Source organism: Apis florea, unplaced genomic scaffold, assembly GCF_048593485.1.
Source record: "Apis florea isolate Af1SG1 unplaced genomic scaffold, ASM4859348v1 contig_3203_pilon, whole genome shotgun sequence".
In the NCBI taxonomy this organism is placed as follows: Eukaryota; Metazoa; Arthropoda; class Insecta; order Hymenoptera; family Apidae; genus Apis; species Apis florea.
This window is the reverse complement of record NW_028256723.1, coordinates 5,378,586-5,406,555: the sequence shown is the minus strand read 5'-3', so window position 1 is coordinate 5,406,555 and position 27,970 is coordinate 5,378,586. Positions and strand designations below refer to the sequence as shown.

The window sequence follows — 27,970 nt, the reverse complement described above, 5'->3', positions numbered from 1 at the left end:
AATAATATATTTACAAAAAAGATAATAATTATAAATAAAATGTTTAATAATTTTTATAGATTAATTCATGGATTGTTGAATTAAATCGAATAACGAAAACAGATCATTTTTCCAAAGATTTATCGAAGTTTTTATTGAAAAAAGCAGCAAAGAAAATAAAGACATAAGGAAGAAAAGTGGGATTATATATGTTTTTTTTTTCAAAATTATTTTTCTGTATATTAATAAACAAAATATGTAATGCATTATTTTCAATATTATTAAAAAATAAATACAGTTCGCCTTTTCTAAAGATTCAGTCTATATCGTAATACAAAAAATGATTTAAAATTTATGTAATAAATCTTTCTGAAGAAAGAGTTTTGTAAAAAATACTATATAAGTATTATAGTAAATATTTTTAATGATAATTCCATAATAAATAATATAAATTAACTGAAAATCCGCAAATCAATACATCGTAGAAACATTTCAAGAGATGTTCATAACTTAAAATTATAAATATCAATGTATAATATTAATGTTAAATCACGGGATTTATAGGGTGAACATCTTTCAATCATGATACTTTCTGTTTTAAATTATAGTAAATATAAATATTACTGCATATTAATTCTTTCATATATTCGATTAAACTTTAATATTAATATTTATTTTTACAGTAAAATCTATCCAATTCTCTACCAATAGAAAAAGACACAGGGTATATCAAAGCGAACAGTATCAAAAAATTCTTTTCAAAATTCACTAATTTCTAAGAAAAAAAACTCATTCTACATTCAATTGTCGCTTTGTAATTCGCTGGATCCAGTTGCATCTGGTGCCTTTTGTAACTGCGCACTCTGGAATCTGTCATATCCATTATTTTCTCCAAAAATCTTTCTTCCAGAGATTCTCTCGTCATCTTTCACACTCACTTCTGTCCCAATTTGCACTGGCCAGGGTAGCTTCCCATCATTTCTTACCGTAATCTGATTCGCCAATTTTCTATCATTATTTTGATCAAATGCATCGTTATTTCGAAGATTTTCTAACGCCATCTTGCGGCGACTCTCCTCTTCAGGGTATGAATAAGGCCTATCTACGAAGTTCGATCTCTTTGAATAATTATCATAGCCATCATATGCATGTCTATATCGATATCTACTAGGATCAACATTCCCTGGAATACGTTTATAATTTCCATCCCTAGAAATTGGCCCTGTTCTAGTTCCATCATATGGTCTAGGATAATTTCTCAGATCTACGGGTTTCCTTACTATTTCCGGCAATGTTGCATAGTAGATAATCCTCTTGGGCTTGGGCGTGGGTCTGCTACGACCATAAAGATCCAAATCCTCGTCCCTATACCGATCATAATAATAAGAATAATCATTGGGGGGAACTCGCATATAATAATCTCTTTCCATTCTATATCGATCAGGATAATAATAATTATATCCACGACGGTAACTTAAAGGTTCATAATCTCGTTCCCTGACGGTACTCCTGTACCATGGAACATCATAATCATCATAGGCTCTAGTGATAGGCATATCTCGAGCTTCTCGATGTTCATAACTTCTTCTGTGGTGACTGGTTATAAAATCAGCTCGAGGAGTGTGATAACTCCTTGCGTTTGGTGATTCTTCGTCATCCATTGTTTGCTGAATCATTTGATCTAAACTAGATCTATGGGGAAACTCTATGGATAATGGTTGAGTGGACCAACCATCTGGAGAACTTAAACGTATCTCTCGAACATTTTTACTAGTAGATATTTGCTCCATCTTCGTTTCGTTTTCCGTGTCACGACGAATCCTTGATACAATTTTCTTTGTCTCGTCTGCAGTATTCTTTAACAAATCTTTGTTGTCTTTTGGATCTAGAACAGTCATTGCTATTCTTGCTTTAAATATCTTATCTTGCGGTGCATCATTCATTTCGTCTTGGTTTTCATATTGATCGTAGGAAGAATCTTCAAAATTTGTTTCGAATTGATTGAAATACTTTTGGCTGAATAAAATGTTTGATTTTGATAACGGAATAATATTGGGCTGGATAGATTTTGATTGGTCAAGTTTTAGATTCCTTTGAGTGGTTTCTGAAGGATTAAGACGACCGACACCACTCACGCTTCGAACTTCGAACGCAGAAGAATCGAGTCGTGGCCACGATGGATGATTCCATGAATCGGTTGTGTATGGAAGAATTTGCCATGCTTTTCCAATTCCTACTGCGCCGATTTCTGTTATCAGGAACAATAGCAGCGATATTTGAAACAGAAGTAACATATTCGCTTATCTAAAAAAGAAATAATAATTGTTATTATTATTTAACTATTCTAATTTGTATTTTTCAAAAATATTCTTTTGTACATTGTTATTTTTGAAAAAATGAGAGAATCATTCACACAATATTAATTCAATCCATATGACGAATATATATATATATATATATATATATATATATATATATATATATATTTGAACTTCTTTTTTTATGTACAACAATGTAGATGTGTGTACAACGTAAATAATATAATTAAATATAAATAAAAAAGAAAAAAATGAAAAAAAAAGAAAGATAGTAATGATTCATCAATAATGTTATTAGTCTGAAATGAAACAAAAATTCTAAGCTTTCACTGAAAACCATGAAATCCTAGCGACAGACGTTTAATGACCGTTCCGTCCGGTAAACTTGCACGGTCAGATAAAATCGTGTCCCCAACCACGCCACTACCGATTCCTCGTGACAAATATAATTTACCAGTCGTTTCCGTAGCATTATGCGAGGAGTTCCGGACAACATGTAGATCCGGTCGTACTCGATTGTTCACTCGACTACATTTACCATAGCATTCTCCCGCGAAATCGAACTAGAATTTGACTTGTCAATATGTGTGCGCGCGCAACCATACGAAGAGTTCAATGCACGAGCGCCGCCAGTTGGTTTCGCTTGTGAAACATTCGGCAACATGAACATTGTCAAAAATTCTTTATAGAATGATTAATAGCTCTAATTTTCGATACATAAAATTACATTAAAAAAATAAAGTATTGCTTTTCTTATAAATTTTTATTGAAAATTGAATAAATAAAACGATTTATTGAAAATCGAACGATTTTATATATAATAATCTAAAATATTTAATTTTATTATTATTAATTTACATAACCTAATTTCTAATTATGTATTTATTTCAATCATAAAACTATCATTAATATCATCAAAGAAACGAAAATTATTACATTATTACATACTCGTAATAAAAATATCGTATCCTTAAATATTTGTGAATACTACAATAAGTCTACAATATAATCGATCTATCTTTTTATCATTTTAATCGGTTCGCAGGTTCATGAATTATGTTGACGAAAACTCTAGATACACATAACACGACAAATTTTTGTGCTATAGGCTATATTGTTGAATTAAAGAACGTGTACATTGATGATAAAAAGAAGAAATAAAAACAACGACAAAGGAACAAAGGATAGAATGTCTCGACATAGCGGAACAAATCTTTGGCAGGAAGATCTCTTCCGTTAGCATCAACTTTGTAGTTACCGCTCGATGTTTTACAGTTAGCCTCATGGACCACTTTAATTTGCAATCACATTTCGAATCATTTTATCAATATATTAAAATTAATGGTCTACTATCAGATGTATATGAAGAAAATAAAAATTATATTATTAATGTTAAATTTATATCATCAAATATTAATTATGCGGCAATATATTTGATCTATTGTGTATACAAGCGAATGCAAGATTAATAATTTCATTCATTCATTTATTTTTTATAACAAAATCTAATGATAAGAATTTAAGTGCATCATTAATATATAATTTAATAATTATATTTAATCTGATAAAATTGTTATTTGATATTTCAAAAATATAAAATTCTTAATAATTCTTAAAAATTCATATATCATGAATATAGAATTATAATAATCTATAAGAAAAAGATTTTTATAAAAAAATTTTATCTAAAAAAAGCATAGATTTACCTGAATTTCAGAGCGTTGCCGGCTTCCGAATGTCGTTGATTGTCCGGAGTTACCACACTTACTACAGTTCACGAACTACGGCTTCCCGGTTTACCCTGGCTTCGTATCTGAATATCGTGCTGTTGTCGCCGCTAAAACATGCTCACCCCTCTCTTTGCAGACTTAACTACCGTTCTCAATTGGTAGTCGTTTTTAACTGTAGTTCTTGTATCAAAAGATAAGTAAATAGCTTCCTCCATAAATTGCATACCAACATAATCAAAGACAATTGTTTTAAAGTTTATTGAAATAAGAAAAGTAATGCATTAATCTTAAATACCTTAAAATATTAAGAAAAATTAAGAATTTAAAATTCCTAGAAAAAAAAATATGTAGATGATCTTTAAAATCAATCATGTACAATCATGTTTATCATTACAGCATTACAATTGTGAATATTTACACATTTTTACCAATCTTAATTATGAATATTTACACATATTTATCAATCTTAAAAATTTAATGCGCATGAAATAAAGAAAATAGAATAAAGAAATAATGAAAATAATGTATCTATTCATATGTATATATTTATATTTTTTATGCACTAAAAAATACATGTAAAATTTATCAAAATTATCTATTATAATTATTAATTAAATATATATATATATATTTATATTTTGATAAAAGAATAGAAAAAAAATAATTCTTTTAAACATCAAATAGAGCATGTGATTCTATAATATGATCCGTAGCTTGATTTAAGTTGATTTAAAATTTGCTATTTTTCTGATATAGAAAATACATCAAACTTTAAAGAGAAAATAGTTTTCACTTTACATCTCTATACGGTAATTTACAAAATACAAAACAGCGGAATAGAGAGTGCAATCTGAAAATAGAATGATCTTGAATAAAATATAAATAACATAATACATAATAGCGCTGTCACGCGCTATGATGCATAAACTAGGGTAGAATCAAAAGCTTATAATATGCAGTATTTTCAAGAAATAAAAATTTTTAAGATATATTATGAGAGAAATGATATTAAAAATTAAATATAATAAATAATATAAATTTATATATAACTTCTTTATATATAATTTTAAGCATATAACTTGTAAATATAATTATAGACTTATAAATAAAGTACGGTATAAAAATAATATATTTATAAAATATTTGATAATTAAACGTGTCTTTATTTCAATATATAATTGTAAATATATGTATAATCAATTTTATCTTAAAATTTTTTCAATTGATTAAGATGAACGTATAATATAAAATATTTATGTTATATATTTTCAACTTAAATTTATATCATATTTAAACAATATGCTATATAAAATTTACATAATATTTCATTAAAATTTAACCTATCAGGATATAGTTCTAAGAGAAACAAACATTCTATTCATATGAATATTGATCTTTTGACTTAAGCGAAAATACTATATGTTATCAGTATAGGTTAGTGATTCTAATGTCGCTTTATTCGAGCATTTACATAACGTTGTAACAGTGTTTTAAGAATTTCTAAAGTACTTTCTAAATTAATTAATAAAATGTGATGTTTAAGTTCATGTACATAATTTATAAAAATTATTATTTATGTTTTATATATATTAATCTATAATACTTATTATTAAAAAATGGCAGAAGAAGGAAAGAAGGTCTCTTTCGGTTTTGCAAAATCTATTAAGAAACCTGTATTAAAAAATATTGTGCCACCAGAAGAAAAAAAAGTTGATTATATTGAATGTCTTGACGAGAAAAATATTAAAGTAATAGGGTAAGTCAAAAAATATAATTTTTGTACATAACCTCAACCTAACCTATAAAACCCGACAATAACTAATTTATATAATTATATTATAATTTGATAATAAATTTTTTTTGGAAATTATTTCTTATTTCAGTGAAGAGGAAAAAAAAGATGAACCTCTTGTCATTCCATTATTAGGTTCAAAAACTTGGCATGACAGAATTATTAATCATATTGATGCAGATATTTTTGAACCTAAAGAAAATAAAGAAAAAACAGAAGATATTAATATTAATAAGGAAATCAAATCAAAATTATCTAATGGAAATGCATCACCACAAATTATAACAAAGGAACAATTAGTAGATAATAAAGTTGTTACATTAGAAGAACAAGCAGCTAAAGAAATTATTGAAGAATTAAAATCAAAAGAGCAGCAGGAAACAAAAACAAATGATTTTACTTTACCTTTAGTAGAAGATCAATCATTAAGAGGCCAGGAACAGGTATATTATTAATATAGATATTATGTGTCAATAATTTTTATACATTATAAATTATCTTTTTATTTTTTCAGTCTACATTAGAAGATTATGAAAGAATTCCTGTTGATGTTTATGGTTTCGCAATGTTACGAGGAATGGGTTGGCAACCAGGAAAAGGAATTGGTAGAAATGAAAAGTAAAAATTTTATTTTATATAAATTTATTAAAAATAAATATTATAGATTTATTAAATCACATATTAAGAAGTAGAAAAAAGTCATTATTTTTTTAAATTTTATTTATTATTATTGTTATAGAGTTGTGTCAGCAGTTATACCAGAATTACGACCAAAAGGTATGGGTCTTGGAGCAGACAAAGTAACTCAACAAAAAAATACAGATTCTAACAAACAAGAAGAAGAACTTAAAATAGAAAAAGGAACATTTGTAAAAATTATAGCTGGAAAACAAAGTAATAATTATGGTCAAATAGAAGGATTTGATGATGATGCAGGAAGACTCATAATAAAATTAGCTCTTGGTGGAAACATAATATCTGTAAATGAATTTATGGTTCAGCCAGTGACTAAATCAGAATATTCAAAAAATTCAAAAGTTTTAAGTTAGTATGAATAATTAGTTTTTCATTAAGAGACTTTTAAAAAGAATTCAATATTTAAATTATTAATAAAGTGAGAATAAGACTTATTATTTTATTAATATTTATAATTAAAATATTTATAATTTTTAATGATATTTATCACAATTTCGTGATATTACATAATTTTTAAAGGTCTCTTCATTTTTTATAAGAATCATAATAAATATAAATGTTTTGGCTTTTAGTATTTTATGGGATTAATTTTAGATGCGAAGAAATATGAAGAATATAAGGACAAAGAAACTAAGGAATTTAAACAGAAATCAGATAGAAAAAGAAAATCGATATCTTCTGAAAAATCTGAAAATTTGGGTGATGACGAAAATAATGAAAAAAAGAAAAAAAGTATTACACATGACAAGAAAAAATATGATAAAATAACTGATAAAAAATCAAAAAGTCAAAAAAGATCTGAATCTGATGTTAATGATAGTGATTATGGAAAAAAGAGAAAAAGAGAAAGGAGTAGTTCCATTAGTAGTGATTCCTATAAATCAAAAAAATCTAAAAAGTCAAAGAAACACAAAAAACATTATTCACCAGAAAGATCGAATAAAAAACACAAGAAAAAAGATAAAGAAAAAGAAAAAATTAGAGATAAAAAAGATTATACAGATAGATGGAAACAAAAAAAACGAAAAAGATCAAGATCTCGATCTTCTAGTAGACGATAATTTTCAAAAATGTATTTCATTATTTTACTTTCGTGGCAAATTGTACAATTTTGTTTATACACATTTTTTAATAAAATGTATTTTTACAAAACCATTTTTTTCTTATTCTTATTTGCAAATATTATATTAAATATGATATTACATTAAAAAATATAACGATCTTTAAAAAATTTATTTTTTTTATAGAAATAATTAAAAAATCAAATAATTTATTAATATTTTATACAATTTTTGAAAGATTATATAATTATATAAAATATATATGTTATTATATATCAACATTAATTTTTACAATATCAGAAATTATTTGATTACATAACGTTGATATGGAATGTTAATATAGATAACCTCAAAAAACATTATGGTACTTATGAACATCACTAAACAAATAGTACGAACAATGTCGAGTAAGTACTTAATTTTTATAAAATATTATAGATAAATTTCGAAAAATATATAATTTAATATGTTTAATTTTTCCAATATTTTTTTTCAGCATTTCGATTATCATTAGTACAGCTCGAAGTTCATGAAGTAAAAACCAAGAACATAGAAAAGGCAGTTTCATACATTTCAAGCGCAAAAAAGCAGAATGCTGACATTGTCGTTTTTCCTGAATGCTTTAATTCACCGTATGGAATACGTAATAATTTTTTAACTAATTTTTTTTAATAAATATTTTTAAAAAGTAGAACAGAAGATATATAAAATATTTTATTTGTAAGTATTTATTTTTATGGAGATTGCATATTTCGTTCACATTTTTATTTTAATTTTTATACAATTTTAGAATACATTTTTAATGCAAAAATAATAATAAATAATAATTACTATTTTTATTTGTTTTATACTTATAATTCTTAATATTTGTGTATTCATTTCGAGAAATACTGCGAAGTCGTTGAATAATAAACCGTCTCTTTCAAATGCATCATTCAAATTTTTTATTCACATTTTTCTTTAATTTCATTATTTAAATTTATTTAAATTTTATATCCAATTAAAAAAAATATATAGTATGTAGTAGTAGATATAGTAAAATACATATATGCATTTGGAATTTTTCCATATTTAAATGATTGTATTATTGAAAGAATAATTTTTTAAATTATGAAAGAATAAAGAATTTTTTATTTTCTTTTGATGAAATAATTTAATTATATTTTATAGAAACTATAGTCAACACAAAAAAAAATTAATTAAGAATTAATTTAAAGAAAGAAAAAATAAATAAGAATTATCAAATTTATTTATCTTATTACTTATTTAAATAATTATTAATAAATATAATAAAATTTAATAGTAAAATAAATAATTATTAATCAATAAAATTGAAAAAAATATTTCTTCTTAATATAATTTGGTTCAAACAAAAGAGTCTTTAATTAATTGGAATATTGCAATGTAGAATATTTTCCTAAATATGCTGAGCATATTCCTGATGGAGAAACGAGCGTCGCTTTATCAAAAGCTGCTAAAGAAAACAACATTTATGTAGTCGGTGGTACAATACCTGAAAGAGATGGTGATAAATTGTTCAATACTTGCACTATCTGGGGACCTGATGGAACTCTGATAGCGAAACATCGGAAGGTAAGCAATATGTATGGTATCTTTATGGTAGCGAAATAGTGGAGTAGAAAATGATTTTTTCTCATTTTAGAAACTTTCTCGTATTCTAAAACCGTTACAATAATTTGTATTCTATTATATTCTATTATATATAATTTGTACATTATATTATGATAAAAAAAAAGGAATATTTTTTTCATAATAGAAGTAACAGAAGTTTATTTTATAAATTAACATTAATTTTAATTATTCGGAAGATTAATATTTTATAAAAAAAAAATAATGAAAAATAGTGCTTTCAATTGCTAAATGTAAAAAATGAAAGAAAATTAATGATAAAATTTGGTTATAACTTCGATATTAAATTATAAAAATTATAGTAATACAATTAGTGTCTAATTTTTTATGTTATTAGATACACTTATTCGATATTGACATCCCTGGCCAAATTACTTTTCGCGAGAGTGATTCACTCAGTTCTGGTAATTCTCTGACGATGTTCGAAGTGAAGAATTGCAAAATTGGTATTGGCATTTGTTATGATATTAGATTCGAGGAAATGGCACGCATTTATCGAAATAAAGGTAAAAGTGATCAACTAAGTTTGGTTTACTTATATTTTTTTTTCTTTATATATATAATAAAGAATTCAGGTCAATGAAACTCAACAATATTATTTATACTTTTATTAATTTTAATTTTTTATTTTCTGCTAAAAATATATTTATAATTGAATAAATATTTATTATATTTAATTCTCGCATTAAAATTATGAGATTAAATGTGTATTAGATGTTGTACATGTAAATCTTTTTATTTATGCTATTATGGAAGTGATTAAATATTGAGTAAATTCCATTATCCGTATTTTACTATATCAATGTATGATAAGTGAAAATTATTAAATAATGATTATTATTAGTATTTTAATCCTTACCTCAAAATATGAAAACATTTACTAATAATTGAGCTTTTTCAATCTATATTCTATCCATGAAATATTAATAAAATTCCTTCCAAATCCTACTGATTAATAAAACAATTAAATACATACATATAGATATAAAATAAAATTTTGCAATATTCGTTTTACATTTTAAATTTATATTTTAGTTTCATATTCATATAAAATTTTTTTTTAGATTTTTAATTCCATTACAATTTTACATTTTTGTAAATAATTTTTAAATAATTTTAAGAAAATATATGAAAAAATAGTTCTATTTTATATCTGCATTTTAAAATTGTATAATTATAATAATAAAATCATTGTATAATAATAAAGTTAATATATAAATATTATATATTTCTAAACTATGAAATGTGTTACAGAATTACATAACTGGTATTTCGTAACTTCATATTTTCCATTTCTCCGGGTTAGGTTGCCAAATGCTGATATATCCGGCGGCATTCAATTTAACCACTGGACCACTGCATTGGTCATTGCTTCAGCGTTCCAGAGCGAATGACAATCAATTATACGTCGCTAGTATATCTCCGGCTCGGAATCCTTCGGCCAGTTATGTCGCATGGGGTCACACACAGTTAACTAGTCCCTGGGGAGAAATTCTTCATGATCTGGAAACTCATGAGAGCATGGTGGTCACCGATATTGGTAATTGGCAATTTAATAAAAAAAATGAGAAGTGATCCAATTTATTTTTAAATTAATTTATTTAATCTATTTATTTTTGTTTCCTCTTTTTTTTATTTTTTTTAACATCAATTTATTATTTTAATAACAGATTTGAAAGTTGTTGAAGAGGTAAGGGCTCAAATACCCTTGTTTCATCAGAGACGTACCGATTTGTATGACACTATCTGGAAAAAAGATTAATTCTATACTGAAACATAAAATCATATTTTTAATTTTTAATGTTTCAATAATATTAAGTAAGTCTCTATTTTTATGTACTATATTTCATTTATATTAAATAAATGAAAATATATAAAAAATGTAAATAATTAGAATTAAAATATTTTAAATAATAATCTTTTGTAAATAATTCTAATAATGCAAAGTATGATAATTAAAAAATAATACTATATAAATTTAATTATTAATAATAAGATATTAATATCTACGAATAATATATTATTTGTATTAATTGATTATAGGAATACTATAAAGGATGTAACGTGGTATAGAATCCATTTTATATTGCATCGAACATATTATGTTATATCCCGCATCAACATACATACAATATACAATTAAGAACACAAATAGATGTATATGTATAATTTTAAATATCTTTATTATCGATTAAAGAAATTATTATAATCTGTGATGGATTTAAAATGATTATTCATACATGAAAGGCCTCTTGATGATTAAATGATAACCTCACAATCAAGGTAGTTCTCGTATAATGGCCTACACACGATGAAACATTGCGTATCACTTTTAGGTTTTATAATGCAAATTAATGTAGTATGTATAAACTGATATTATATCGATTTTAGATGCAAGTTGGATCGATATATTGATTTAACAATAAGTATACCGATTCTTATCAGTGAGCAAGCCCGATATTGATATAGATTTCAACGTGGGTAGGCTAGTTATCGTATATGTAGCAATATTAAATTTATATAAATCGATCTAAATATTTACATTCAAATAGATTAATAACACTTTTTATATGTAAACATTAGTTCAAAATTACAAGCTTAGAGAAATTGGTCGATTAATAATGATTAATTCAATGTCTCGATAGAAGGTTAAAGAGAGCAAAAACGTGAAAACACACTGTTAATATAATAGGAAAAAATTCAGAATTGCAATTCGTTTATCGGCTATTTGCCAGCTGGAAAGAGTTCACATTATCCCTCGAGGAAGATAAGTAGAAGTAACACAAATCATCGTCTCCTCTTGTTTTTGTTCTCTTTTCCTTTAAAATAAATCAGATCGCAACAAAATGAGGGATGCCAAGTAGTCGTCGAACTTTGCGACTGAACTGAAGAAATTGCATTCCCTAGTGCTTTTATTTTTAGATTCCTTATATTATACATGCCCGCCAAATTCCTTTCGAAAAAAATTAAGAAAGGAATGATCGATTCGAGCGTAATATGTTCTCAAACAATATAATTTAGTTTATTTGTCTTTATATGTTTAAACTTTTGAAACTTATTGTTAATTACAATGATTTATTTTATTTTTTTTTTTTAACACATTCGAGGTCAAAATATATTGTAACTAATCTATATTCAAAAATATAATATACAATAAGTATATATATATATAATTTTTATTATAATATATATGACATAAAATAGCACATAATTATCTTTCGAATAAAACAGTAAATTATTAATTAATTAAAAGTTTAATTCAAAACGAATGATTGTGTTGTGTTATGTGTGAAGATTTTTCAAAATCAATCAATCAATATCAAAATATTATAAAGATGTTTCTTTTGAATAAGTTTAAATAGGATATCTTAAATTTTTTTACTTTTTTTTTATATCTTTATAATATAATTTATAATTATTATATAACGTACGATTTCATATAATATAATATACATATAATAATTATTTTTAAAAAATATGAAGGGTAAAGATTAAAATTGGTGTAAATTTAGAATTAAAATATAAAAATACATTACAAAAAATTATTTAAAGATAAATAATATTATAATAAAACTTTGACCTCGAATAAATTAAACCAAAATATTTTTAGTTTGAATATTTTTGATATTAAAGATATTCAAACTTTACAAATAAAAATGTATCGTTTCCTATTCTCCAAGCAGATTTTTCTGCATACCATATTCGCTCTTATCGATATTTTTATTTGAAATCTGCAATGCGTCTATTTACAATTTAAATTTACTCGGATCATCCGTTGAATTGACAATCCTTTATAAATACATAATGAATTCGAAACATGTTGTACGTTGTGCTTTATATCCCCACTTCAAATACTATTGATGTTCGCATCAGAAATTCTAGTTCAATGCCAATTTATCACGTGTGAACATTGTTCCTTGTGAATTATAATTGATATTTTTATGAAATTTTCTGAATTCTTTTGCACGATTTAAAAAATAATATTACAGAAATTTTACATGTTATAAATTATCATTATACATGATGATATTATCATTATAAGTTTAATAAAAAAACAAGTAAGTTTTACAAGATAAATACAAGTTGATAATGATCATCCTATTGATGTTTTTACATTAGAGAGATTATACACAATTATTAAATAATCATTATTAGATATTAACGGATTGGAATCGTGGTTATATTTTTACATTTTTTGTTGATCATAGGATAAGTTAATATCTAAAAATGTCTAAATATTTAAAAATTACAGGTTTTTTTTTTTTAGAAAAACTTATCGTTTTAACAATTCTGCTTTCATTTACAACGGATATTCTGAGTAAATAATAATAATCAATACATAAAAAGATAGAAAGTCAAGCTATTGTCATGACGATATAACATTGAACTTTTGAGTTTTTCGAACTGCATTTGGACGTATGCTTATTTATCATAAATAATTTATTTAATACCCTGTACGACAAGTAGAATTACTTGATTTAAATTAACGGCAATTCCTTTAGACAGAATTTTATGAACAGTCAGTAATGAATATTTATTGATAAACTAGTTTTTATTTTATAAAATACAATTCAATAAAAATATAATATAAATATATTATATGTTTAAAGCGAAAAAGCTGTTTTATATAGAAATAAAGATATCGAGTTTTACATTGCATCAATTCTATTAAGTGCTCGTCGTTCGAGATCTTAAATATAAAATAATAAAGATCTTAACACTATTAATTGAAAAGTTTTGATATTAAAATCTAATTGATAAAATTTTATCATTAAGATCTTACTGTTAAAGAAAACTCGTAGAAAAGGATCAATAAATAAGAAAATTGTTAATAAAAAATAGTATTAGGATTAATTATAATATTTATTATAATAGTTTTTAGGAAGTTGGTAAATATTATGTATCAACTGTTTTTTAAATAATCCGCATAACAAGTCAGAATTCGTAAATTTAAAAAAAAGTTTTTTATGATATATTTTGCTTTTAAATATCTTTATTAAATATATCGAAAGAAAAATAATAATCTAAAACATCTAAAACAGAAAATAGTTTTCTTTTGCTTGGAAATATCCAATTTTTTTATCAATATAGATTTCATCACGATTTATCACATATTATAATTTAACAATAAAAATTATTCATATAAATAATTTTTTAATAATTTTTATGATAAAGAATTGCTATATATATAATCTTTATGAAGTTTGAATTTGATTATTTACAATAAATCTAAGATCCATTGTTATACAACAATCTGCTACAACAATTTTGGTATTATTAAACAATACATGGAACTGGATTTAATAAAGAATAACACAATAAGATAAGATATAAAATAATATGACCAGAAAAATTTATCGATGATTAAATAAATAAATATCTTTATATATTTATTATTTTTCGGAATAAATTTTGTTTTTTTTATAATTTTTTATTAATTTTTCTTATTTTATGATTAAAATTTTAAAAAATTAAAGATTTAAAGATTTAGATTGATTTCTGAATAAATTAAATTAAAACTTTCAAATTTTTTTAAAATTTGTTAAATTAAAATTATTGAACTTCTTTATCAATTATCAAAAACACTAATTATTAAAGGATAATTAGTGAATAGAAAAAATATTGTTGTAATAGCAAAAGACAATATAACAACAAATGTAATAGAATTTCTATCATTTGATTCTCCATTGTTTAAACATTGTCTTATTTTAACAATTCTACAATAACATATTTTATTTTTATTATCAATCAAAACATAAATATATAATTGGGTGTTAAATTTAATAAGTTTAATAAAATAAGGTTAAATTTAACAGAATGATACAATAGAAAGGATTTTACTCGACAATAATGATAATTTAATCGAGAATAATAACATTAACGTGATATTGTCAACATTCCTAGTGGCTTCTGCACGATATTCATTCAAGTGGAAATAAGAGGATTTCCGATTTTTAACCATCAATAATATTGATTTAGCACGCAATTAATTTGAAGAGTAATTTTGTTTTTAATATTGAAATTAAAAATTTATTATTAATAAATAATGTATATTATATAATTATGACATATAATTATATATCATAATGTAAACAAAAAAATTCATTTGATTATGTTCCAGTTCGAAGTATGGTTTATTTATTATTATTATATATAAATTTCAATTTCTCGTAATAAAAAATAAAGTTATAAAGTGTAACCAGCAATATTTTAGTTTGATATTAATTTGATTTAATAGTAATTTTCCAGCTTTTATAAATACAATGCAATAGTTCACAACTTTTTATCAATTTAACTGAATCTAATCTTTGGCTGGTAAACTTTCAATTTCATTTATAATATTATCTTTTTTGACAATTTCACACTCGTGAAAATATTTGTTATTATTTTATAGTAGTTGAATATAACTGTTTATGTTTCATCGTATATTTTTGTTTTTCAATTCTAATTAATTATGATTTAAATTATTTTTTTTCTTTAAATTAAAAAATTAATTTATTATTTGTTATTTATTATTATTTATTATCAAAAATTTGCAGATATAAATAAATAATTAAATATAATAATTTAAAAAAAAAATAAAATGTGAAATTATTCCAAAAAATTCATCAAAATAAAAAGAGAATATTGAAAACATATTTACTAGATGTATTCATGCATATACAAATGATGTTGAAACCAAGAATGTATGAAAACAATGAAATTCACATTCACAACGCCATCTAACGCTCGATCACACGAAATGTGAACATAATAAAGTCGTTGCGTTGAATATGTAACGATATTCAAGAAACATAAATGTGAAAATAGTGAGGTTAATAGAAAACAAAAAAACTCTTGAACTCTTTTCTAAAAACATAAAAAACAAGAAAAATATAGTTTATTTTTAATTTTTTTCATTTGATCTTGAAAATGAAAAATGAAAAAAAAAAAACAAAAATTATATTCTGTCATTAATTTGGTTTTAAAAATGTTTGAATCGTAGAATCATTTCTTCTGATAAATAGTATCGCAAATATTTACATAGAATTATACAAATTTTTATAACTTGAGAATAATAAAATTGTTTGTGATTATATTAAATTATTTAAAATAAAATATTAGTTAAAAAAAAATAATAAATGTTTGATGTAGAATAACGCAATTAAATTGTTGAATTTATAAAATTTATACAATTTAATAATCATCGATAAATATATGAATTTTACAAAGGAAACAATTCATATCTTAATACGGGCGAGATATAGAATTTCTATACTTCTAGTTGTTTTGCAATTCAAATGCAATATTTGAATATATATATATATATATATTTTTAACTTTAAAATAATTCACAGTATTATATATTTGTAAAAGAAAATTTATTATTGGATTAACACACTTGCAGAGGCGATATTCTTTTTTTCATACAAATATTAAATTATTATATTTATACAAGTATTAAATAAATGAATGAAATATACATATTAGACTAGTTTTTTCCCTATATTTCACTTTAATTTGATGTTTTAATTTCACATGAGAAATTCTATAATTTTTATAGAATATTATAATTAAATTTTTTTTTATTTTCATAATTATCATAGTTTTTCAAAATTTTTTTAGATCGTCATGTATAAATTATAAATATATTATCGATCAAATAATTTAATATTAATATTTCAATATTACTGTTGTCACAATTTATCAATCAATCATTATTTTAAATCAATTGATGTATAGGACTTTATACTCTGATTACATTGTGGCACTTACAATTAAACAATATTTGTTTTATGATTGAATTGCTAGTTTATGTTATAACAGATCACAGATTTTAATTAATATTTATTCACTTGTAATACATAATATCTGTAGCTACTATGATCTTAATTTAATTTTTGTTCTTAATCTAATTTTTTTTTATAAATATTTCTTTAATCATTCAGTCTTTATTTTAATTTATATCTAAATTAAAACAATATTTAAAACTTTATGATTGATATATTTTTATGGAACTATATTTTCTTAAAAATATTTAAAATATTAAATTTAAATTTATGAGCTCTTAATAACAATTATAATAAAATATCTGTAAACTTAATTATTTTAATTTTATAAATATTTTAATAATTAATTATTTTAATAATTAAAAACACGGGAAAAACACTTAATTGTGTTTCAAAGAAATCGTCTCTGCTAGGTATTATATTATTATATTATTTTTATAAAATAAAAAAAGATATATTTTTTAAGAAACATAAAATGTCATTCATCAATTTTGGTTAGATCACTATAGTAGAAACTATAATTAATATAACTAATTATAAGAATTATTAATAATACGACTTAATAATATGGCTTTAATAAGTTTTTGAATAAAGTATGATACGTTAGTCATTCTTCTAATAACTAAAGCAAAGTCTTAATAATTGTTTGTAATAAGAATTAAGAAGCGAAGAAGAAGATATTAAGGTTAGGTTAACGTACGAATATGATATATTAAAATTGAGTCCACTATAACCCTTTCATTAAAATTCTACAAGATTGTGTTATATTAAATTTCATTGAGCATATGCTTGTATTCAATACGATTTTATTTGATAAATGATGCTTTAGAATATCTATTAATTAGATTCTAATAAAAGCAGAAATAATTTTATTAACAGTAATAAAATATTTATTAAATCTTCTGTGTAATATTATATATATATAATATTTCTTTTTCTCGAGTAGATAAATATGTTGTAATGTTATCTTGAAAAATTGTGTTCCACAAATATGTACATATAAAGTATTTATATGGATTAATATACATACTTTTATACATAGAAAATATGTATTATTTTTATTTGCGAAAATGCTAATGTATTTCTTTACTGGGCCAACACGGATAATTCGCTTTGGCATTATATTTTTGGATTTATAATTGAATATTTTAAAAATTTTAGCTTAAAAGAGTATGTAATTACATTCGATTAAGTGTCAATAGTGACTACTAGTGGCTATTAGTGATTTTTGTGTGTTTCAATAGAGCTTTAAAATTTTGTCATATGCATGATTTAATTCTTTGAGGTTGCAAACCTTAAAAGTAAATTTATTTATTTATAATCAATGATATTTGAAATTTGTTCAATTAGCATTTTCAAAATTAATATGAAAAATGTTTAAGATCACATTAAATATTTTGAATTTGTTTTTAATTAAATATAATTTATAATTAATTTTACGAATGAAATATATATTAAATATAAAAAAAATTCATTAACATATTGAAAATATAAATAAAATTATATTAAAAAAAAAATAATCTCGTTCATCGAGCTATAAACTTTAACTTTAAACGATCTAAAATTCTTGTATAAACCCAGGTCTTTCCTTTCAAACAAGACATCAAAGCGTGCTCTTCATAACCTCAAAGGATTAAATTCAATCTTTCGATCAATTTTCGCTCATCTCACGTTGAACTTCGTTTCCATGCTTATAATATTATTTATCCTTTTTTTACCTTCTATACAACTTTATTATTAACTTTCTAAAAACATTTTACACTTCTGCCTCGCTAATAATAATCGTTTTCATTTTATTACATTTTTCCTTTTCTCAGAAATTGATATGTTCGGCCGTTAAAAATTCATAGGCCATAATATGGACAATGGATGGATTTATTTATAATTAATTAAGTAATTTGTTTCAGAAAACTTGATATATACATTTCTTTCAAACAATTCGCTCACAAGTAATATGAATTTCAATATTTGTGTATGCTTTTTATTAAATTTTGAGAAATATCAAAACGAAAAGAGCGCGACAATTTTGGAATTTGGAATTTTTTTGTAGGCCTTTTTTTTAAACTTTGAATTATTAAAAAAAAGTAAACTTTAATAATAAAAAAAATTAAAACAACAAATCGTATTTATGTTAAATTAATAATCATTTTATGAAAATTTTTATCTTTTAAAAAAGAAGGAAAATATCAAACAAAAATTTTTCTACTAGAACTTAAATGATTTAATAAAGTTATAATATTAATTTAAATTTAATAAATTTCCTTAAATCTTTAATTTTAAAATTCTCCATAGAAAACTGTAGAAATTTTCAACTATTTTTTAATCAATAAATAAAGATCTTGAGAATTGAATATTGCTGTCTTGAAAGAGCTCAGTTAATCGATTAATACGAATAGTTCTATGATATTGCAGAACTTATTTATTGCATTCTTGTGACACTTCTTTCTTTTTTATACATAACATAGAAATTATAATATCAAAAAAAGAGAAATAGAAATAAAAAAAATATATATTTCATTAATATAAAAAATAATCCAAATTTTTTTTTTTTTTTAATATCAAATTATTAATTTTTTGACATTAAGAAATTCATTTAGAAGATATAAAATTAAAAAGTTTTATTTTTTTTTTCAAACCAGAATCATGAGATAAGCTTTTTAAGACAAAATTGTTATCGTATCATTTGATTATGGTATCATTAAATCAAACGTCACAGTTAAATTAGAAAATTGAAATAATGGCTAATACGAAATCATCGTAACTAAGTACATAGTAAGATTCTACGGACAACAAGAGGATTAACTTGTTAATGTGCATTTATCTTCATTTTGACTGATATAAAAAGTATTTTTCTGACGTTACAAACTTGATCAATCAATTAGAAATTATCGATCCATTATCTTTATAACGTCTATCATAATGTTCTTCTTAATAAAAATAATTAGAAAAAAAGAATAATACTAATAAAATAAATATCAGGATTATTCAAGGATACATTTCTTCATCAAATTATCAATAGAAAAAAGATATCTCAAGTTTATCAATTCCAATCGATTCTAGAAGTATTTTTTTCAATCAAAATTTATAATACCAAAAAATTTTTTAAAAAATTTTAAATTTGAAAAATCTTCTGTGAGTATAATAATGTGACGATCCTTCATCGAACAAAAATCTAAAAAAAATTTTTCAAAAAGATCTATGTATTGATTAAGCTATACGTTAGTGAACTAAAAAAGAGACGAGGCGTTGAAGCATCAAAGTCGATATTCAGCCAAGCTCTCGACCTTTCCATCCGATAATCATGATCGTAATTCGAACGAACCATTCAACGGAACGATCACTGATATCTACAGAACTTTTTCAAACGTTTTTCATTAATAAATCATCGTTTTCCATCTCGTTACGATTTTTTATTACGATCTTTGTAATTAATAATAAAAAAATAAATTTTTGAAACGCAACGATATTATCGCTCTCTAAAAGTTTTTATCTTTATATTCTTGGTGGAATACTTGTACACTTATTATTGCTATTGGCTACGAAATATTCCGCGAATATGTCAAATTTGATGTAAAAATTTTTATAGAAAAAGTAATTTTTCTTGGCAACGATGTTCCATAACTTCGAAATCATTGATTTGATCCCTCTGATATCGTTGTCTTAAATTTTATCTGGTCTTATTTTAATTCTGTTGATTCTCATCGTTGTGGAAACTCGATTTATTGTGTAACTTTAAAAACGGAAAAAATTGTTGTATAAGAAAGTAGTAGTCTATATTTCATAAATATTTTGCATTATTTTTATTATTAAACTATTTTTTGGTCACATAATTGTTTCCCTTGTTATTTCTTTTTAGATTTATAAATTTATTATAATTTGAATTTTTGAAATTAATTAAGATACGGCAGAGAAAAACATTTTTCTATTATAATTTATATAATTTTATTTAACTTTTTACTTTGTAATGTGAATTTTTATTTTAGATTGTAATCAATAATTCAAGTAGAAAATACACATTGTATCCAAGTAAGTAGATATATGTTTTATCATTTTTCATTCATAGCAGTGAAAGAATTCGAGAAATATGTAAATATAATATTAAGAAAATTATGAAGCAAGAGGTTATAAAGAGATATTAAAAATAATATAATTTACTAATTTGTTTTTATATCACTTTATCAATTATTTGCCAAGCATAGAAATAATTGTAATAATTAATCTATTTTTTATTTTACAATAGTCTTTTCTTAACTATTTCATTTAATTTATGTAAATTGTTAATTTACATGCATTAAATATTTGTAAACAAAATAGCCATGTTTCATGTTTAAAATAGAATTTTGTTCTACATGTGTCAACAATTTAATTTCTTTTTGTCAAACTATTATTATTATTATTATTATTATCATTAACAAGAAGAAAATATAATAAATTATTATTATTATTTTCATACTTTTAATGCTATTCAATTTCTCATGTTTTCATTTTCATTTAATCAATGATGATGAATAACAAATATTTAATTCATAAAAATTTAAATTAGAAAGTATGCATGTACCATTATGCCATTTTGTGCATATTTCCCAGTGAAAATATCATAAAATTTAAACAAGATTAAATGAATAATATTAAATATTATTGCAATAATATTAAAAAAAAACTACAACAGTAAGTAACAATCATCTATCTGTATAATATATATAAAATAAATTAATATTATAAAGAAGCAAGTTAAACCAATCCAATTTAATTTAATTTTGCCTATCAGATATGAAATCCATTTGATTTATAATTTATAATCAATCCATAATGAAAGAACAATAAAAAAAATTTGCAAGAAACTTTCATAATTATAGCACGTTATTTCTCGAGGTATAATCAACAGGTACAAACGCGATATTTCATCATCATATTATATCGTACCTTCTTTAATCCTTTACTGGTCCATATTCGCCGTGGTATTCCATAATGATCGAATTCCATCGACGACGCCATCTGGATCCTCGTTAAAAAATTAGAACGCTCTTAACAGCATTATTAAACTCATCAGCCAGAATATCCCTTGTTCTTGAATCCTGGAGGAACCGTTTGCAATAATCAGATCAGGCCCTGTCCAATTCGTATCAATATCGTCCAGACATTCGAATTCACAGCATCGTTCGCCGACCCGAAACTTCTTGCATCTCTGTGGCATAAGATCGATCGATCGTATTAGTCAATCGTCATCCAACGATTCGAGAATTCAGGCCACGAATGAATTAAAGGTATGAAAAAATGCGATGTATGCGTCGTAGTAAGAGGAGATAAGGATGGGTATGATAAAATGAATTGAATGACATTTTGAGGACAATTGATTTTTCTTTTGTAGTGCACGTAAATGAATTGCTTCTGATATGAGGTTATATATAGAGGTTAGGTGAAGAATTGACGAGTTTGCAATAGATTAGGAGAATATTTCGGGTAAGTGGAATATAAATTGATTTTGATAATATATTATTGATTATGGATTTAAATATATTTTATAATTATAAAAGCGTACTCTAACGTAAATAGATAGTAATAGAGTTATACATATAATAAAATAATTTAAAAAAATTGAGGAAATAAATTATAATTGAATAAACTTAAATAATAAACTAATTTTGAAATTATCTTGTTTGTAAATTTAAAAAAGATTTTAAATTTTAATATATTCAATGATTAAGCACCAATATCTAGTTCTATTGAATTTTATTATATGTAACAAAATTTATAATATATGTATAATCAGTAAAACTAGATTTTCGCAGTAAAGTTTTGCATGGAGTGGTGCTTAATTCGCATCACAATTTTTAAATTTTGTTTCATCCCAGTTATAAATAATTTATATTTAAATAAATTTTTTTTTATTCCAACTGCAACATAAATAATTACTAAAAATATTTCATCTCTTCACTAATTTCAATTTTGTTCATCATATTTTATTTATTGGTTTCACCAATATGTTTTCAACACATTATCTCCTAAATAAATATCGACATCGAGTTAAAATCGCGTCAAACGATATAACCTTTTCAGTTCTCATCCTTTCAAAACAGGCGTGCTGTTTATCCGTCATATATTATGCACATATACTTCCAAGATGTCAAAAATTCAGAAAATTATCAAATGAAACACAATGTTCTACGTGTTCTATTTTCATCAAAAATGGTACAAGCAAATGGTATAAGAACAACTCAAAATTGGTTAAAGTTTGACTATTACGACAAGTACTTTGTTTCGAAAGGCATGCAATTCGCTAGTCTCGTCGTTTTCTTGTAAACGAAAGATATTATAATCGAACAAGATTAGCATAAAACTTATCGCATGCGATCAGGTGGCCTAAATGTCGAGTAAAAGGGGATAAGCTACGTGATTCGAGGCGTTTAACTGGAAAATAACGATTGTAACCAAAGACAAGATACGTGGCAATATTATATTTCACAAAAAATATACAATGTATACAAAATAAAGAAAAAATCGAGATATAACAAGGAACAGTGATATTTATATAAAATTTTTTTAACAATTGTTTCTTTTGTCTCTTTTTGTCTTGATTATTCTTGTAATAGATATTTATTAAAAAAAAAACTTATCACTGAAAATCATATTCAAATAATATAAATAAAAAGTGAAACTGGCATCAATTTTAATATAATCTTTTATCTCTTATCGTTCCAATAGCCATTTACTCATTTTTTGTACAGAATAGATATTCATAAAAGAAAAATTTATTATTAAAAAAAAAGTACATTGATTGAAAGTGAGATTATTCAAACTTTCTCTAAATATACCCACGATAATTATTTACAATTAAACAACACGAACGTTTTTGCAACATAAATCGAAGAAATATGTGACATGTTTGAAATCCGCTAATGCAAAGAAAACGTTGTATGTGATATTGATTTTACGCTTTTGCTACGCAACGCGGAAATTGCGGAATTAAAATTGAATTTACACTGCAACGTTACAACAGCAATTATATTATATATGTGCGTATGTATTTAAAAAAACCAAGCATCAAACATCTCATAGATTGTACAAAGAAGTAATCCTTCTATTGAAAATAGGATTTCCTTGATTCGAGCTTAAACAAGGGGAAACCTATGAGAATTTTCTTCGATATTCTTCTTCGCTTACGAATTACATGATACATAATCTCTCCAGAAGAATACACGTTGTGACAACATGTAATTACCGTTAATAGGATTTTCATAGTAGGAATATGTAGATTGAAAATATGAGAATAAAATCTTCGTTAGGAGACACTTTTTATTAAAAATAAATATTTTTACACGAATTTTGTCACTATCCATTTCATCTTTTAAAGAAATTATTACTTGTATTAAATAAGCTCAAGACACACGTGCTTTAAAAATTGATACTTCGAAATCATTATTTCTCAATATAATCATCATCCAATTTATTTTCTTCTTCTTTGATCGAAAAATCACGTATATCAATTTTTTAAAAAATGAAAAAGCAATTATTCTGATCGAAATATTTAAAAAGTTTGTTAAAAATCGGTTAGATAGCAATGAATAATCTGTTTTATTCAATTGAAGAAGAAAACCGAGAAAAAAATACGGCAGTCGTAGAAGGCACGATTTTACAACAAGAATCTCATTAGGAGTTCGAACATGTCACATTGAATGAAAAATTCAATAAAGTGAATATTAACTGTATTACCGATAGCAATCGTGTTAAAGACAATTCCTAAATAAATTAGCCTTCTGTTTACGGAAACAACAAATGTCGTCAGCATCTTCTATTGATTTCTGACAACGTTATCTCACGAACGAACACTTCGCCCCTCAAGACTTTCTTTTTAATTTTCGCAACGAATGAAATGCAAGTATTGTATCGAAAATTATTACTACATCATCGATTTATTAAGAAACGGGTGAGAATAATCGAGTAACGTAATTCCAGGCGATGTAATACAATTTCCTGCGAACCGTAATTTCTCGAACGAACGAATTTTCCTTTTCTTGATTAATAAAAAAAAAAAAAAAAAAAGAAAAAGAAAAAGAAAAAAAGTCGAGGAAGGAAAGGATGGCCTAGATCGAGAGCAGCAATGGTTGCATCCGTAATATTTATTATTCATTTGTTCGTTCAATGTCGCGCAGAAGAAAAGTCTAGATAACTGGTGAAGCGTATAAATCTCCCAATGGAAAAAAATATTCATTAGCCCGAGATCACACACATCGCTAATTTCTACTTTTCTAAACGTCCTATCTGTTCAGAGAAGAAATTGAAAAAGAAAAAAAAAAAAAAAAAGGAAAGGAAGTTACAAGAGATACATTGTTTATTTTTGTTGAGATCGACTCAATTCAATTCTTTTTTCAATTTGAATGATTTGAAAATTAACAACAAAGTTTCAGCAGCCCTCTTATCTGCTTCATCGACTATATAAACGGTTGCTAATGTAAGAAAAGGTTCGCTGATTAAAAATTCCAAAAGATAGAACTTCGGAGCTCGCCATTGAAAACAGATTTAAACCGTCGTTTTAATTTCGTTTAATTGAATTACTCGCCAATTTCACGAACCATGGACTTTACAAGTGTCGTGCATTCAAAGATTCCCCCTTTTTTTCTTCTTTCACTTTTTAATCTCGAGTAATTGATCCGTTAATTCCACGATATTTTTAGATCGGTTTCGCGTTAAATTTGCAATCATTTAATTTATTTTTTTTTTTTTTTGTATTTTATTTCGAATTTTTATTAAATTCAATTTCTGAATAATTTTTAAGATGAAATTTCTTGTGTAAATATTGTAAGTTTGAAATATAAGGCAACGTATGAATAACGAATCGTTAACCTAGTTTCAGTAAAAAGCACGTGCATATATATTGATCCCCGTAACGAATTCGACACTCCAATTATTATAAACCAATTTCTCTCAAAAGTAATTTTTTTTTACAGAAACGTAAATGGTTCCAAAAGTGGTTAAGAAAGTAAGGATAAATTTGCATCTATCATCAATAGATGAAACAAAGCTGGAATTTATTGTAAACGGAGAATTATTAAAATTATATTGTCACAATAAAAACTGAAGAGTAATTAAATCGACGACACCTGTAAGCTGTTTTTAATAATAATGAAAAAAAAAAAATAAAAAGAAATATAATTTGACAAGTTTGATTATTAATACTGCACTTTATTTATTTCTGCTTGCAGCAAGTGTTTTGAACGAACAAGTACTCACGTAAGGCGGTGTGCAGAAGATGGACTGACACCACATTGGTTCCGAATGGTAACAGACGCAGAGACTGCAAACCGCAGGTCCTGGTACATAAAGGAGACCGTGTCGAACGATCGCTCCTTGGAAATCCGTGCAATTCTCCTCCAACGCGGCTGAAAAATGATTTTCACTTGAATGTCTTCGATACTTGGTTGCATGTCGGTTGCATGTGTTGTTAATTATCGTGTGCACTAATTTTTGTTCGATAGATCCGCATTGCAGTTTTCATGGTTTTCATGGTACGTTTTCATGGAATTATTATTCTATTTACATACATCAATATTTTAATAACATTAGATCCTTTATTGAAATAATATTTAAATTTTAATCGCTTATATATTGTTATATCAAAAATTTTTTTATTTAGGATTTTACGATAAAAATGTTCTTTCAAAATAGTTTAGTTAAGTTAGGTTAGTTTTGAGGTAAGTTTATTACAATAAACAATTGATAGTGATCAAATTTAAGAAAATTAATCCAAACACAAATTGTTAAATTGGCTAATGAATTTTTATTTAATTTTAGGAGAAATTAAACTTGGAATTAACATAAATTAACTTATTATAACCGAACAAAAATTTATTTAATCTCTATCTAATTAAATCTACACTGGATTTGGTTAATAAACAACAATCATCAAAGAAAACATTCAATGTGATAATCTTAACAATATATTAAAAAACATTGAGAACGATTGACCACTTTAATTAAATATTTATCATTATAATATCATTTATATAATACAGAATATATGTAATTAATTGGAAGATAAATTTGATGAAAAAGAAAAATTCACCATCTCGAATTGAGCATGAGATATATACATATGACTATGGCGCGACAGTATTATAAATGGTTTCCGTCATTCAAGCACGTTTGAATTTGTGAACACGATCGAACAATTGATACGAAAATTATTAATTTCTGTCTCCATCCTATTATTTAACATTGTGGAATAAGGTCGGATCGTTTCGATCCCACGCACGGATTAACAATTAATTACAATGAAGATCGGATAGTTTTCAATGTCGGTAATATTCGATAAATTCGAACGCAAAGTCAATTGATTAAATCAACTAATTCGGCCGAAGCTATTAATTAATACATCATATAATACTTATTCGAATATTGTGTATGTACGTCTCTATGCGTGTTAAAAGATTTCATTTATTCGATTAGAAATTTGATGATTAAAACTTTATATAGAAGAGCAAAATTTTAAAACGAAGAAATAAATAATTGTTAGAATTTTTTTATGTAATTAATGTGACTTAAAGTAATAAGTAAAACTTATTGTTTAATATTCAATTTCCATTACATTGTACACATATTAAAACTTCAAACTAATTTAAGTATAAAAATACAGAAAATAAAACGAGTTAATTGAAATACGAAATTTTCGAATCGATGAATTATGAAATTCGTGCATATTGAAACTGATTTTATCTGTATCGATTACAGAACTGTTCAACTCTCGACTTACCGGCCCTCGACGGAAGGAGAAGAAGAAGAATGGCGGGCAGATAGAATACCCACACGAGTATTTTCGAGTAGAGGCTCGAACTACTCTTCATGGTCCTCGATTGAGTTGGCCACAGAAGATCAAAGAACGATGTCCACCGGGGAGGCTAGATAGATGAAAAGTAGTTATTCCAACAACCACTGTGCATGCACTGCAACGGCAGCCAGGAGTATGTTATCTGCGATAGAA

The 27,970-nt window shown here is 24.4% G+C and overlaps 5 protein-coding genes and 2 long non-coding RNA genes across 14 annotated transcripts in view; 5 read left to right on the top strand and 2 right to left on the bottom strand.

Moving 5' to 3' along the window:
- The window catches only part of LOC116414448 (uncharacterized), a 169,354-nt gene extending 169,062 nt beyond the window's left edge, over positions 1-292 (top strand). For all 4 annotated transcript variants that reach the window (XR_015293011.1, XM_086911288.1, XM_086911290.1 and 1 more), the window contains one exon: positions 60-292. Coding sequence is in view for 3 of the 4 variants with exons in the window: in XM_086911288.1 (XP_086767414.1) it covers positions 60-167 (108 nt within the window). In the remaining variant the exon portion in view is untranslated. The remainder of the gene's footprint in view (positions 1-59) is intronic.
- Positions 107-2,273, bottom strand: LOC100868536 (uncharacterized). Its single transcript, XM_003693937.4, has one exon. The coding sequence runs from the start codon at positions 2,271-2,273 to the stop codon at positions 780-782; it is 1,494 nt and encodes a 497-aa protein (XP_003693985.2). The 3' UTR covers positions 107-779.
- A 665-nt stretch (positions 2,274-2,938) lies between these two features.
- On the top strand, positions 2,939-3,694 carry LOC147657173 (uncharacterized). The gene is made up of 2 exons (XR_015293029.1): positions 2,939-3,247; positions 3,343-3,694. It is a non-coding gene; the product is annotated as an uncharacterized LOC147657173 (long non-coding RNA).
- A 1,561-nt stretch (positions 3,695-5,255) lies between these two features.
- Positions 5,256-7,667, top strand: LOC147657172 (G-patch domain and KOW motifs-containing protein-like). Its single transcript, XM_086911295.1, has 5 exons — positions 5,256-5,783; positions 5,911-6,262; positions 6,334-6,437; positions 6,559-6,863; positions 7,110-7,667. The coding sequence occupies exons 1-5, from the start codon at positions 5,644-5,646 to the stop codon at positions 7,574-7,576; spliced, it is 1,368 nt and encodes a 455-aa protein (XP_086767421.1). The 5' UTR covers positions 5,256-5,643; the 3' UTR covers positions 7,577-7,667.
- On the top strand, positions 7,563-11,472 carry LOC100865669 (omega-amidase NIT2). 2 transcript variants are annotated; one of them, XM_086911299.1, is made up of 7 exons: positions 7,563-7,983; positions 8,073-8,219; positions 8,985-9,169; positions 9,564-9,732; positions 10,533-10,766; positions 10,897-11,044; positions 11,270-11,472. In XM_086911299.1, exons 1-6 carry the CDS (start codon positions 7,938-7,940, stop codon positions 10,986-10,988), a joined length of 873 nt encoding a protein of 290 aa, XP_086767425.1. In that variant the 5' UTR covers positions 7,563-7,937; the 3' UTR covers positions 10,989-11,044; positions 11,270-11,472. The 2 variants fall into 2 exon arrangements, with proteins under 2 accessions (XP_086767425.1, XP_086767426.1); XM_086911300.1 differs by having other exon boundaries at positions 7,851-7,983; positions 8,073-8,208.
- On the bottom strand, positions 10,429-27,878 carry LOC100866268 (uncharacterized). Of its 3 annotated transcripts, none has more exons than XR_015293012.1 (4): positions 27,743-27,878; positions 26,224-26,372; positions 21,919-22,180; positions 10,429-10,972 (listed from the first exon to the last, which is right to left on the bottom strand). XR_015293012.1 is itself a non-coding variant. In XM_031916637.2 (3 exons), exons 1-3 carry the CDS (start codon positions 27,831-27,833, stop codon positions 22,010-22,012), a joined length of 411 nt encoding a protein of 136 aa, XP_031772497.1. In that variant the 5' UTR covers positions 27,834-27,878; the 3' UTR covers positions 21,144-22,009. The 3 variants fall into 3 exon arrangements, 1 of the variants encoding a protein (XP_031772497.1); XR_015293013.1 differs by lacking the exon at positions 10,429-10,972 and adding an exon at positions 14,994-16,075; XM_031916637.2 differs by lacking the exon at positions 10,429-10,972 and having other exon boundaries at positions 21,144-22,180.
- Positions 21,977-27,834, top strand: LOC105735565 (uncharacterized). 2 transcript variants are annotated; one of them, XR_015293023.1, is made up of 6 exons: positions 21,977-22,259; positions 22,364-22,455; positions 25,941-26,095; positions 26,196-26,498; positions 26,785-27,391; positions 27,721-27,834. It is a non-coding gene; the product is annotated as an uncharacterized LOC105735565 (long non-coding RNA). The 2 variants fall into 2 exon arrangements; XR_015293022.1 differs by lacking the exon at positions 27,721-27,834 and having other exon boundaries at positions 26,785-27,520.
- Positions 27,879-27,970: the final 92 nt, after the last annotated feature.

Coding starts and splice junctions, on each gene's coding strand:
- LOC100868536 (XM_003693937.4), bottom strand. CDS start 2,273: ATGTTACTTCTGTTTCAAATATCGCTGCTATTGTTCCTGATAACAGAA.
- LOC100866268 (XM_031916637.2), bottom strand. CDS start 27,833: ATGAAGAGTAGTTCGAGCCTCTACTCGAAAATACTCGTGTGGGTATTC. Junction 26,373..27,742: donor TCTCCTTCCGTCGAGGGCCG/GTAAGTCGAGAG, acceptor ATCATTTTTCAG/CCGCGTTGGAGGAGAATTGC. Junction 22,181..26,223: donor TCTTCTGCACACCGCCTTAC/GTGAGTACTTGT, acceptor CTTATGCCACAG/AGATGCAAGAAGTTTCGGGT.
- LOC100865669 (XM_086911299.1), top strand. CDS start 7,938: ATGGTACTTATGAACATCACTAAACAAATAGTACGAACAATGTCGA. Junction 9,733..10,532: donor ACGCATTTATCGAAATAAAG/GTAAAAGTGATC, acceptor TCTCCGGGTTAG/GTTGCCAAATGCTGATATAT. Junction 10,767..10,896: donor CATGGTGGTCACCGATATTG/GTAATTGGCAAT, acceptor TTTTAATAACAG/ATTTGAAAGTTGTTGAAGAG.
- LOC147657172 (XM_086911295.1), top strand. CDS start 5,644: ATGGCAGAAGAAGGAAAGAAGGTCTCTTTCGGTTTTGCAAAATCTATT. Junction 6,438..6,558: donor GGAATTGGTAGAAATGAAAA/GTAAAAATTTTA, acceptor TTATTGTTATAG/AGTTGTGTCAGCAGTTATAC. Junction 6,864..7,109: donor AAAAAATTCAAAAGTTTTAA/GTTAGTATGAAT, acceptor GATTAATTTTAG/ATGCGAAGAAATATGAAGAA.